The 14,523-nt window shown below is 43.0% G+C and overlaps 1 protein-coding gene across 1 annotated transcript in view; it reads left to right on the forward strand.

Moving 5' to 3' along the window:
• NCBP3 (nuclear cap binding subunit 3) overlaps positions 1-14,523 on the forward strand; it is a 90,525-nt gene that overhangs the window by 22,777 nt on the left and 53,225 nt on the right. Inside the window, exon 6 of the mRNA XM_030185771.1 lies at positions 9,167-9,264. Within this exon, the coding sequence (XP_030041631.1) occupies positions 9,167-9,264 (98 nt within the window). The remainder of the gene's footprint in view (positions 1-9,166; positions 9,265-14,523) is intronic.

Consider the following 14,523-nt stretch of genomic DNA (forward strand, 5'->3'; position numbering starts at 1 on the left):
AGTGGAAGAAGTACAAAATGACTGTCAATCGACAAAGATCTGGGGCTCCACGCAAAATCTCACCTCGTGGGGTATCCTTGATCATGAGGAAGGTTAGAAATCAGCCTACAACTACAAGGGGGGAACTTGTCAATGATCTCAAGGCAGCTGGGACCACTGTCACCACGAAAACCATTGGTAACACATTACGACATAACGGATTGCAATCCTGCAGTGCCCGCAAGGTCCCCCTGCTCCGGAAGGCACATGTGACGGCCCGTCTGAAGTTTGCCAGTGAACACCTGGATGATGCCGAGAGTGATTGGGAGAAGGTGCTGTGGTCAGATGAGACAAAAATTGAGCTCTTTGGCATGAACTCAACTCGCCGTGTTTGGAGGAAGAGAAATGCTGCCTATGACCCAAAGAACACCGTCCCCACTGTCAAGCATGGAGGTGGAAATGTTATGTTTTGGGGGTGTTTCTCTGCTAAGGGCACAGGACTACTTCACCGCATCAATGGGAGAATGGATGGGGCCATGTACCGTACAATTCTGAGTGACAACCTCCTTCCCTCCGCCAGGGCCTTAAAAATGGGTCGTGGCTGGGTCTTCCAGCACGACAATGACCCAAAACATACAGCCAAGGCAACAAAGGAGTGGCTCAGGAAGAAGCACATTAGGGTCATGGAGTGGCCTAGCCAGTCACCAGACCTTAATCCCATTGAAAACTTATGGAGGGAGCTGAAGCTGCGAGTTGCCAAGCGACAGCCCAGAACTCTTAATGATTTAGAGATGATCTGCAAAGAGGAGTGGACCAAAATTCCTCCTGACATGTGTGCAAACCTCATCATCAACTACAGAAGACGTCTGACCGCTGTGCTTGCCAACAAGGGTTTTGCCACCAAGTATTAGGTCTTGTTTGCCAGAGGGATTAAATACTTATTTCCCTCTGCAGAATGCAAATAAATTCATATACTTTCCACAATGTGATTTTCCGGATTTAATTTGTGATGTGCTATCTCTCACTGTTACCAATAACCTACCCTTCAATTATGGGCTGCTCATGTCTTTGTCAGTGGGCAAACTTACAAAATCAGCAAGGGATCAAATACTTATTTCCCCCACTGTATTTGTGTAAAAAGAAAACCATGTTATGATCTTAGTCAACCATCTGAGATCTCTTGAAAATATGATGAGGGTTAGAGAGAAAACCTCTCTGAAGGATTTCAATGGGCGTTGTATCAAGTGCTGTTTTTTTGTTACATTTGTACCCCGCGCTTTCCCACTCATGGCAGGCTCAATGCGGCTTACATGGGGCAATGGAGGGTTAAGTGACTTGCCCAGAGTCACAAGGAGCTGCCTGTGCCTGAAGTGGGAATCGAACTCAGTTCCCCAGGACCAAAGTCCACCACCCTAACCACTAGGCCACTCCTCCACTCCACTGTTAAACTTGAAACGTCAAAACCAGTAAGTTATGAGGTGGTGTAAATGCATGCGTTTTATTCATTGAATATGAGGATCCTGTTAAAGGTGAAAATGCATGACCTTCGCCCAGGATCCTTGGTTTTCCTGATAGTGTATGGCCTGGCTGTGACATCTATATTACATAACTGGGGCAATTTTTAGAGGCAATACGGTGGAATATTGGCAGACTTAGGAAATGAATTCCCTTTGTACAACTTGTGATAGCATATTAGGCAGGCACAAATGGGCAGACTAGGTATTGGATTTTTTTTTTTTTTTTTTTTTTTTGGGGGGGGGGGGGTCTGCTGCCTTCTCTTCTGTCTATGCAAACACAAGGTTGGCAATTCTTGGGTTGTAGCCAGTGAAACTCAGGATTAGTACTTTGCTTGACCTTTTCTTATGGTCCACTCTCTGGTTTTCCTTCTGATTACTTTAATGTGGCTGCTGTTGAACTCACGTGATTTATCATGATTTGAATGTGCATTCTGATACAAAGGGAATGTTTGATTAATCTCTAATTCAAACCCCACTGGAGCCATCTTTTACGTCATATGAAAATCATGAAAGCTGCAATCAACATTCACTGGCACTCTGAAATGAGAATTGGAGTGAAACTAAGCTGGAATTCAGAGGTTTGGGACAAGAGTTGAAATTCCTGTCTCTGTTTGATCTAGATAAAGTCCCACTATCTCCTTCTTCCTTGAGTTAGCCAAACTACAGTGAAATGAAAAAATCCTCTCTTCCCCACCCCCGACTTGATTTCTTCTGTTATTACATAGATGTCACACTACATGATTTCTGACCTTGTTGAAAGGGCAGTATGGCTAGTTTTTAAATAAACAATAACTTTATTTTCTTCATTTCCTGGCATTTCCTTGATTCGTAGCATTCTTGTAGACACTTTGTGATTACTGCTTCACTCTCATGGTAAGTCTCATTATATCATGAGATTTGTATTCAACAGAATTGGCCACAATTAAGTTTGGTTGTGTTCAATCAGCTGAATCTGATTATCACATAATTTGGTCAGTTGATTAATACATGGATGATATGGGTGATACTGGTGTTGGATAACTTTTGTTCCTTAAATAAATGAGCAATACTTTAAAAACTTGTGTGTGTACTCAGGTTCCCTTTTTCTAATATTGCATTTTGTTTAAGATCAGAAGCTAATCAGTGTGACACATGTGCAATAAAAGTCTCCCCCCCCCCCCCCCCCCCTTTCCCCTCCTGATTTTCCATTTTTCACATCACTGTACAGTGAAGCATAGAAGTAATGGGATGGACCACAGGAGCCATGGCCCAATCAGCATTTTGCTGTCACAACACTAGGAGTTAAGGCTTTTGGGGAGAGTGCCAGAGATTGGTTGGTTTAACCTCTCAAATCAAAAAGGTGTTCCACAATAGAAATGTAGAAAAATGAAGGCAAATAAAAGACCAGTCTGCCCATTCATGCCAACTTTATAACAATAGCCATACTGGATCAAGACCAGTGGTCTATGTAGCCCAGTATCCTCCAACACTGACCAAGCTAGGTCACAGGTACCTGGCAGAAATCCAAATTGTGGCAAAATTCCATGCTACAGATCCCAGGGAAAGCAGTTGCTTCCCCATATCTGTCTCAATAGCGGACTATGGACTTTTCCTCCAGGAACTTGTCCAAACATTTTTCAAACCCAGATACGCTAACCGCTGTTACCACATCCTCCGGCAGAGTTCCAGAGTTTAACTGTTTGTTGAGTGAAAAAATATTTCTTCCTATTTGTTTTAAAAGTATTTCCATGTAACTTCCTTGAGTGTCCCTTAGACTTTGTACTTTTGGAACGAGTAAAAAATCGATTTACTTCTACTTGCTCTACACCACTCAAGATTTTGTAGACCTCAATCATATCTCCCCTCATCCGTCTCTTTTCCAAGCTGAAGAGTCCTAACCTTTTTCCTCATATGAAGAGGTATATCATCTATCTACTATCCCTTTTTCTCCCTTAGAGATCCTGTGTACTTTTCCCAAACTTTCTTGACTTCCGATACAGTTTTTCTCCAGGACGCTATTCTACAAATTCACCACCCTGTGAAGTAGTATTTCCTTTGATTACTTGTGAGGCTGTCCTCTTTCCCCTTTATCCTATGCCCCCTCATTCCAGAGCTTCCTTTTAGTTGAAAGATACTTGCTTCTTGTGCATTAATGCCACGTAGGTATTTAAATGTCTCTATCTCCCCTCTCCCACCTTTCTTCCAAAGTATACATATTGAGCTCTTTTTTTAATTGAAGTTTTAAAATATACATGTTCAAATTCATGCATTAAGCAATTACAAATATACAGAAAAATCCTCAAAATGAGGTAGGCAATAACAATACAAATAATTTCAGCCCACATCAATGGAGGAATAAAGAACAAATTGAAAGTAAAAATACAAAAATTAGGACAATCAAGAATACATTCTTAATCAGTGAGACTAGATAAACTATATGAACTCTTTACACCTCCATACCAAATTAATTATTTTGAACTATGTTCCTGCAAAAGTTTCTCAAGGCATATTGAGATCTTTATGGCAAAGACCACTGACCATTTTAGTAGCTATCCTCTGGACTGACTCCTTCCTATTTATATCTTTTTGAAGGTGTGGTCTCCAGAATTGTATACAATGTTCTAAATGAGGTCTCACCAGTCTTATACAGGAGCATCATTGCCTCCTTTTTCCTACTGGTCATTCCTCTCCTAGGCAACCAGGCATCCTTCTAATTTTCAATGTCAGCTTTTCTACCTGTTGGTCACCTTAAGGTAATCACATACGATCGCACCTAAGTCCCGCTCCTCATTCATGCACAAACGCTCTCTGGGTTTTTGCAGGGGTGACTTTAGATTCTCGATTGTCTTTGAGCTACATATGAATGAATTAGTACGGAAATTAATTTTTTAATTTATGTAAATTAAGAGCTATAAGATAATTTTTGAGTCCTGGAAATTCTCGAGTTATTTTGCAGGAAGTTTTAACAGCCTATCTTGATTATTGTAATTCCTTGTATCGGAATACAATAATTGTATAGTAATGTGAATGTAAAGAAAACAATGCAGTTTTTACAAAATACAGCAGCTATGCTGATTTTTAAATTGGGTAAGTTTCAGGAGGCTTCTCCATTGTTATTTAAGCTACATTGGTTGAAAATAGAGGAGCGTATTCATTGTAAGCTAGTATGTCCGGTATATGAGCTTTTGTGGTTTGGGATCAGAGAATGTGACTCAGCTTCCATCTCTTCCACCGACACAATTATCTTTGAAAAGTGGCTCCAAATTAACTTTGGATTTTCCTTCAGTGAAAAATGTTAAATTAAAATCTGTTTGGGAATGCTGTTTTGTGTACCAAAGTGCTAAAATTTTGAATATTGTTCCCTTCATCTCTATCCTCCCATGTTTCAAACCTCCTCTCTACTGTGGCACCATCCACATCTGTCAACGAGGCTGTTTCTTCTTACAACAATACTCTATCCTCTGCCTTAGACACTCTTGCACCTTTGGTGACCCGCCCTGTAAGGCGTACAAAACCCCAACCTTGGCTGACTTCTAATATCCGCTACCTTGGTTGTTTCACTTGATCTATCTGCAGCTTTCGATTTAATTAATCATAAACTACTTCTTGACAGATTAGGTGAGATTGGTCCTTCAGGGACAATTATGAAATGGTTTGTATCTTTTCTTACCAAACGTTCATTTAAAGTAGTTCAGCAGCAATCGTCCTCTACAATATACAATCTACCATGTGGGGTTCCACAGGGATCGGTCCTGTCCCCATTACTGTTTAATCTATATGTCAGTCCCTTGGCACCTCTCATTCAAACAATGGGTATTAGTTTTTATTCTTATGCGGACGATTTTCTTCTTATTCATTATGTTAAACCATCTAATATGGATCTTACACCGCTACAAATTTGTCTGGATAAAGTGGCAGATTGGCTCACAACATATCAATTAGTATTAAATCCAGATAAGACTATAACATCTTGGATAGTAGGACAGGGCACATGTCCAGCAGTGGTACCTATGCTATTTGGCAAGAACATCCCTACAGTTAACTCTTTTAGATACCTTGGGGTTATAATCGATTCTGCTCTGACTTTTGAGCAACAAATATCTGACGTAGTGAAAAAATCTTTTTTCCATCTTAGGAGACTTCGGCCAGTTAGGAATTCAATTAGTAAGGATTCCCTTAAAACGTTGACATCTGCTTTTATTACCTCACGCTTAGACTATTGTAATATCATATATTCAGGGATCACTCAAACTAGCTTGAAGCGACTACAAAGAATACAGAATACTGCAGCACGTATGATTTGTAGGACCCGGAGGGATGACAGAGTAACACCTTTACTACATCAACTGCATTACTACTATTTACTATTTAGCATTTCTATAGCGCTACAAGGCATACGCAGCGCTTCCGGTTGAAGCAAGAGTTAAGTTTAAAGCCTTAGTTTTGACCCATAAGGCTTTTTATACACTAAATCCTGACTGTCTGTCAAATCTAACTATTCCTTACACTGCCACACGAACCCTTAGATCCCTGACAGACAGGTTAGTGATTCCTCCTCTCGCTAGGACTAGATGGGAATCTACACGGAATTCGTCTTTTTTCTATTTGTCTCCCGCTCTTTGGAATGGTCTTCCAAAAGAGATCAGACTTGAGAAATCTTACTTTCATTTTCGGAAACTTTTGAAAACCTTCTACTTTATCGAGTATGTAGAACAGAATTTAGAATAATGGAAGAAAGGTTATAAATGGGCATCTGTAATATATATTAAATCAAAACTGTATTATTTGTCTGTGTAGATTATATTATGTATTTAATTTTGTATTTTCGGTGTTCTCCTGTATATTAATCATGAGTTATACTGTTTTTCATCTTATGTAGCTAGTTTGTGGGTTTGCTGTGCTTTCCTGTAATGATTGGAGTTCTAATGTTTGTCCAATTTGTACTTATTGTATTGCTTCTTTTTATAAATTGTAAACCGTTCTGTCTTGCAGTAGCAATAAGATACGGTATATAAATTGACGTAAATAAATAAATACCTACGTTCCTGTACCCGCTCCGCCGAACGCCTCTGGCGGAAATCTCAGGCCCTTGCTGATTTCTTACACTTTAAGTTCATGCTGACCTCCTTCCAATCTGCTCTTTTACGTGCCAAACAGGATTATTATATCCAACTGACCAACTCTCTTGGCTCTAATCCTCGACGTCTCTTCACCACATTGAACTCTCTCCTCAGACCCTTGCTGAATTCTTTCACAACAAGGTTCAAAAGATAAACCTTGCTTTCTCTACCTCACCACCTCTCCCTCCACTAGTCCGTTCCCCTCTCTCCTTCCCCTCATTCCCTTTCCTCCTTTCCTGAAGTTACTATTGAGGAAACTACACTTCTCCTTTCTTCCTCAAAATGTACCACCTGTTCCTCTGATCCCATTCCCACCCACCTTCTTAATGCCATCTCTCCTGCTCTTATTCCTTTTATCTGTCACATTCTCAACCTCTCACTTTCCACTGCAACTGTCCCTGCTGCCTTTAAACATGCTGTGGTCACACCTCTCCTTAAGAAGCCTTCACTCAACCCTACTTGTCCCTCTAATTACCGACCCATCTCCCTCCTTCCTTTTCTCTCCAAATTACTTGAGCGTGCTGTTCACCGCCGCTGCCTTGATTTTCTCTCCTCACATGCTATTCTTGACCCACTACAATCTGGTTTTCGCCCTCTCCACTCAACCGAAACTGCGCTTACTAAAGTCTCCAATGACCTATTACTGGCTAAATCCAGAGGTCAATATTCCATCCTCATTCTTCTTGATCTTTCCGCTGCTTTTGACACTGTCGATCACAGCATACTTCTCGATACCCTGTCCTCACTTGGATTCCAGGGCTCTGTCCTTTCCTGGTTCTCTTCCTACCTCTCCCTCCGCACCTTTAGTGTTCACTCTGGTGGATCCTCTTCTACTTCTATCCCTCTGCCTGTCGGCGTACCTCAGGGTTCTGTTCTTGGTCCCCTCCTCTTTTCTATCTACACTTCTTCCCTTGGTTCATTAATCTCATCCCATGGCTTTTCCTACCATCTCTATGCTGATGACTCCCAAATCTACCTTTCTACCCCTGATATCTCACCTTGCATCCAAACCAAAGTTTCAGCGTGCTTGTCTGACATTGCTGTCTGGATGTCTCAACGCCACCTTAAATTAAATATGACCAAAACCGAGCTTCTCATTTCCCCCCCAAACCCACCTCCCCGCTCCCCCCGTTTTCTATTTCTGTTGATGGCTCTCTCATTCTCCCTGTCTCCTCAGCTCGAAACCTTGTGGTCATCTTTGACTCTTCTCTCTCCTTCTCTGCTCATATCCAACAGATTGCCAAGACCTGTCGTTTCTTTCTTTACAACATCCGTAAAATCCGCCCCTTTCTTTCTGAGCACTCTACCAAAACCCTCATCCACACCCTTGTCACCTCTCGTTTAGACTACTGCAATCTGCTTCTTGCTGGCCTCCCACTTAGTCACCTCTCCCCTCTCCAGTCGGTTCAAAACTCTGCTGCCCGTCTCATCTTCCGCCAGGGTCGCTTTACTCATACTACCCCTCTCCTCAAGACCCTTCACTGGCTCCCTATCCGTTTTCGCATCCTGTTCAGACTTCTTCTACTAACCTATAAATGTACTCACTCTGCTGCTCCCCAGTATCTCTCCACACTCGTCCTTCCCTACACCCCTTCCCGTGCACTCTGCTCCATGGATAAATCCTTCTTATCTGCTCCCTTCTCCACTACTGCCAACTCCAGACTTCGCGCCTTCTGTCTCGCTGCACCCTACGCCTGGAATAAACTTCCTGTGCCCCTACGTCTTGCCCCATCCTTGGCCACCTTTAAATCTAGACTAAAAGCCCACCTCTTTAACATTGCGTTTGACTCGTAACCACTTGTAACCACTCGCCTCCACCTACCCTCCTCTCTTCCTTCCCGTTCACATTAATTGATTTGATTTGCTTACTTTATTTATTTTTTGTCTATTAGATTGTAAGCTCTTTGAGCAGGGACTGTCTTTCTTCTATGTTTGTGCAGCGCTGTGTATGCCTTGTAGCGCTATAAAAATGCTAAATAGTAGTAGTAGTTCATATTAGACAGATCACATCATATTTACAGTTTCACAGAGTTTTAAAAACCCATTTGTTTTCTTTGTGTTGAGTTTTTGAGCATTTTTTTTCAATTCATAAAATACTGATTGAATTTTGTATTGTAAATATAATTCTTTTCTATTAGAAGTGATTCTTAGTGTAATCTGCTTTGCAGCTGTGGTTAAATACATAATATAAGTGATGTAAATAGAATAGAATATTATGTTGAGTCTGCACTTCTGGAGTAGGTAGACACATGGAATGGGCAGACTAGAAGAACAGTAGCCTTTTATCAGCAGCCATTTTCGTTTTCACTTTAAAGTAGCGCTGCGTGCGTCTGGTAGCGCTATTCAAATGCTATTAGTAGTAGTAATGCTCTTTTTTAAAATCATTTTGGGTGCTGCTGCTGTTTTGTTCATAAAAGAAAAAGTGGAATGCAGAATTAATCTGACCCTTTAAAGAGCTAGTACAGGAAATCATTAATCCTGAGAAAAGAGTTAACTTGGCAGGTGTTCTTGGTATAAAGAAGATAAGATTTTTTTTTCTCAGATTAAGAATGTTTTCTTGTTTCTTTTTAGACAGACAGGACGATAGTTCTGGTGATGAGACGGAAGAAGGCGAGGTGGAAGATGAGAATCCAAGTGATACTGAGGTTGAGAGGAAAAGAGAGAGCACGGTATGAAAAGAGGATAGTTATATATTAATGAATAGATCACAAGACTATGAATCAGAATGTCGTGGAGCATCCTGCTTTTTTTTTTTTTTTTTTTAAGTTGTCGTTCCTTATTGTCTATGCCAGATCAGTCCATTTCTTTCTTCCAGCAAATGGAGCCAGAAAAAAAATACTCGAGCTGATTTCACTCCCCTTCAAGGAGACTGGTGTTTCCTTCAGCTCCTCAGTATTTCTCTCCAGCAGTTAAAAGTTTTTCATGAGGAAGCTGGGGGGAAAAAAAAGCATTCACTGCAGCCTTTTCCCAAACTACCTCCTCGTCTCCTGCAATGTTGTATCAGATTGGGACTTGGTCAGGGGGTCTGAAGTGATCACAGTCTCCCTCTTTCCCTCCACTTGCTTATAGTACCTCTAGAAATAATGGTACGTAATACTGCAGGTAAGACATGGCTGTTGAGTGTGTCAGCCATTGCGTTTGGTCTGGCTTGGGAGCAGGCAGAAAAGCAGGTGTCAAGTGGGTGGGTGTGATCTGTGGAGGTTTAGCACTCATTTAAAAGAGAAGTTTCCCAGGTAGAGCTGGGGTCCATGCAGTGCATGTTGAGGTAAGACTTGGTCATTGCTCCTTATTGATGAGATCAGTCTTATTTCTGCATTGTGCCAAAAAAGTAAAGCATGTTTAGTCTAGAGGCCATTGTATTTCAGTTTTGGCTTCTGCGCTAAAACCGGCTCCAAATCCAGATTTGGCATGCCTCTGTATTGGCTGAAAATGGCAGTGCATTTTCAGCTGAAGCTGTGCTCCTTTCAAGTCTCTGGCTGACTATCAGAAGCTGAGGCCTGTGTGGGAGTGTCACACTCAGTTGGCCAAGTCCCTCCTTCTCCTGGCACCTCTAGACAGGAGCTGAACTTCTGTAGTATGCCTTGACCCTTCTGGTGAGGAGAAAGCCTTGAGTGGCAGAGGGGACAGTGGAAATGAAAAGCGCTACCTGTCTTAGTGCTTTGTTGAGCTGTCTTCTCACACAGCTTGCCCAGTCAGGTTTGAGGTGTACAGGGGGTGGGAGGGGAGAAGTCCTGTCGCAGCAGTCATGAGCTCTGACTGCCTTTTATAAGTGCTCTGCCTGTCAGCACTTCTAGGGCTTGCAAGTTTATAGCATGCAGTGGTTTCCCAGAGGCAGGGTGCTATTGCCTCAGATGGTGCTCATGGAGACTCGGCACCCCCAACCTTAGTAGCATTGCATTTTCAACAGGAACCACCACCATCTTGCATTCTTCTTTGCCTGCTCCTGACCAGTCCCTACATTTGGATCCTGCCATTATCCCCTCAGGGACTGAACTTAGAGATGTGCAGAGTGCTCATTCCGTTAGCCAGAGCCACCTTTGGGGGGGGGGGGGGGGGTTCTGCTCTCTTCAAGCAGCAGGGATTCTCCCAGTAAGTGGAAGAATGAGGCCCTCGGTCTTGGAGACTGGATCCCTTTTTGAGAAGTAGTAAATTTAATACAAATCGGAGAAAATGTTTCTTCACTCAACGTGTAATTAAACTCTTGAATGCGTTTCAAGAGAATGTGGTAAAGGCGGTTAGCTTAGCGGGGTTTAAAACAGGTCTGGACGGCTTCCTAAAGAAAAAGTCCATAGACCATTATTAAATTGACTTGGGGAAAATCCACTGCTTATTTCTAGGATAGGCAGCATAAAATGTATTGAACTTTTTCAGGATCTTGCCAGGTATTTGTGACCTGGATTGGCCACTGTTGGAAATGGAATGCTGGGCTTGATGGACCTTTGGTCTGCCCAGTATGGCAATACTATGTATTTATGTAAGGGGATCTGTTTCCAGGAGAAATTTGGGGCAGGACCAGATCTTAGAGGAAGCATCTTTGCTTGGACAATCTTCCCCCAGGGAAGATGTTTCTGTAGTCACAGTTTTTCACAGGAAGTTGATTTTGCTGGTATCCTTTACCTTGAATTTAATGAGGAGGAGCTCAGTGTCCCTGAATCTTGCAAGGTGGGTCCTCTGGTTAAGAACATCAGAAAGACTGGTAGGTCCTTCCCCATGCATCAGGATATCTGTGATATTGTTCAGGCACAATGGAATTTGTTAGACACTCCCTTTAGACACTCCATGATCAGGTTTTATCCAGTCCCAGAACAGGATAGAGTGCTATTGAAGCCTTCAGCGGTGGATGCGGTAGTTTTGGCAGTAAATAAGACTACGATTCCTGTGGATGGTGGTACAGCCCTAAAATATCCGCTGGATCACAAGATGGATATTTTTTGATGGTGCAGGCGGCCATTTGTGGTGGTTTTGTATCCCGGACTTGTTTTCGTTGGGCTGAGAAATTTTTGGACAGGACTTCTGATGATTTCTCTGTGGCTGATCGTGAACTGATGAAGCCGGAAATCAGCTGTTTATATTTGGCCAATGCACTTTGATTTGCCCAGGGCTTTGGCGAAATCCATGGCCCTTGGAGTGGCTTCAATGATGGTCAGCTGATGTGGCTTTCAAGTCGAAGTTGAGCAAATTTCAAGGACTCTTCTGTTTTGATGATGAGCTTGATAAGTTAGGAAGAGTCTGGACAAGACTAAGGTCTCTTACCTGCCGTAGGATTGCCCAAAGGCAATGGGGCGAGGTTTGACAGCCACTAGGGGTCATTTTTGAGATGCTGGGTGTTTATCGTCCAGGAAGAGTAAGTAGTAGACAGCACAGTAGGTTCTTTCAGCACTCTTAGTCCTTTCACGGAGACCAGCATGGTAGCAGAGACTCTGGTTCCAATTATGCCATTGGAGAGGCAAGGAGCCCAGTGCAGGTGTTGGGACCCAACCTCTGGTATCTGTGCTCGTTTGTGGGACTTCTGTTGCAGATGGGCCTAGATAACTCCAGACCACTGGATCCTCAATCATTTGAGATAGCTTTGGAGTTTGCCAGTCCTTTGGTGGACACCTTCTGGAGTCCCATTGGTCCCGAGTAAAGATGGAGGCCATTTGGGAGTCTGTTGCAGTTGTGGGCTATGTGTTCTTTTCCATGTAAGGAGCTAGGAATGGGGCTACTACTCAATTTTGTTGTATGGCTCCTAAAATGGAAGGTACATTTCAGCCCATTCTGGATCTGAAGGGAGTTGGTTGTGCTCTCAAGGTGCCCAGTTTTCACATGGAGACTTTCACTGTCATATGCCAAAACATCTGGCAGGACCCCACAGTCATTCACAAAGGAAAAACATTCAACATAAAGGAATCCTTCACATGCTCATCTTCCAATGTGGTATACATCATCCAGTGTAAAAAATGTGACCAAGGATGCTATATTGGAGAAACAAGCAAGATGCTAAAAACAAGATTTAACTTACATAGACATCATATGGAAAATGCCATTGCCAGCCAGGATGCCACGCCTGTGGGGCAACACTTTACAAAAACAGAACACTGTACTAGTGATTTCACAGTAAGAATCCTGAAAGGTAACTTTAAAACAATACAGGAACGTAAGACCTTTGAAGTCAGAATGATTAAATATTTTGACACCCACCAGACAGGACTTAACAGAGATCTGGGCTTTCTAGCCCATTATAAGCCATAAAATTGTAAATTGTACTGCTTTGTTTGTCACTCTCCTCTCTCCATGCATATCCCCCTGTCTCACCCATCCACCTCCATCCCCACCCTGTTAGATTGTCACTGAAATGCATCAGATTTCCTTTGTTTTGCCATTTTAGGGAAACACTATTAGTTTTATGCACTTCCCTGTGGTCTGGCGACTGCGCCTTGCACATTTTCCAAGGTGATTGTAGTTGTGGTGGCAGCTTTTCTTAAGGAGAGCATTCTGGTGCATCTGTATCTGAATGATTGTTTGGTTTGAGCAAAATCTTACCAGGAGAGCATGCGAGTCACCATGAGGCTGGTATACAGTTCCTGGACATCCTTGGTTTGGATAGTCAATGCAGTCATTCTATCCATCTGAGTCCTTGGAAAATCTGGGGGGGGGGGGTGTTTTGACTCATTGTGGGAGTAGCTCAGTTGATGGGGGCGCATACGAGGCCACTGCAGAGGTCTGCCCTCAGACCCAGTCCCTGGAGATACACTACCGTTCTGGAGTCAGGAAAGGCGCAGTTTGAGATGGTGGCTTGATTTTCTCAGTCTAACCAGAGGGGTCAGTCCAGATTTACAAAATCGTCTGATGGTTACTATGGATGCGAGTTTCAGGAGCTGAGGGCCTACTGTTTGGGTCACCGTGTGCAGGGTCTCTGGTCCTCGGAGGAAGCTCAGTGGACCAGAAGCTTAGTAGACTGGAAACCAAGGTGACTTTGCCTGGCCCTTCTGGCCTTTCAGAGTCGGCTTGAGGGCAGAGCGATTCAGTTATTGTCCGAAAACATGATAGCCGTAGCATATGTTGATCATCAGGGTGGCACAAATAGTAGTTCTCTGGCAGAAGAAGCAGCTCTTCTTAATGGTTTGGGCGGAGTGTCATCTGTCAGACCTGTGAGCAGCACACATGTGTTTCCCCCGTGGCCCTTGGTGGGAAGAATCATCTAAAGAATATGTGACGTTGGTATGCAGATCTGATGCATCTTGTCTCAGAGGATCAGTTGCAGCTTCTGGTGTCTCGGAACCCCTAGTTCAGGGACCAGTGCGAATGCATGATCCAGCTTGGGTTTGTCTTACGACTTAGCTCTTTGAGGAAATGAGACTGTTCAGGTAAAGTGATTTTAACTATGCTCTGATCTCAAATGGTCTACTTCTTTAGCCTATATTTGCATCTGGTGTATGTTTGAGAGTTGGTGTTAGGATCACTAGGTGGTTTGCTTGCGCATCTCGGTACCTCAGATTTTGGATCTCCTACAAGGTGGCTTGGATAAGTACCTGGCGCTCGCCTCTCTCAAGGTACAGGTCACTGCCTTATCGAGCTTTCTGGGTTGGTTCAAGAGAAGGTCCCTGGCCGCTCATCCGGTTTCTGAGAGGAGTCTACCTTATCTATCTGCCTCGTCATCTGATGATCCCTCTTTGGGATCTTGGTTTAGTCTGGAAAGCTGTGATGCATCCATCTTTCAAGCCCCTCAAGGATCTGATCTTGAATGCGGTCTTTCTAGTCACTTTTTCGTCTGCCAGGTATGTGTGTTGTGTTAATATGTGTCCTAGATTGAGATCTATCCACTAGAATAGTGGTGGGCCAAGTTACATAGCTTAAACAGCTGAAAAGCACTGACTAAGCCTGATAATCAGCTGATGGCCTTATAGCAGAGAGCCTGCAAGAGCAGGACTGCTTGGTGAATCTTATTG

The sequence above is a fragment of the Microcaecilia unicolor genome, chromosome 13, assembly GCF_901765095.1.
Source record: "Microcaecilia unicolor chromosome 13, aMicUni1.1, whole genome shotgun sequence".
In the NCBI taxonomy this organism is placed as follows: Eukaryota; Metazoa; Chordata; class Amphibia; order Gymnophiona; family Siphonopidae; genus Microcaecilia; species Microcaecilia unicolor.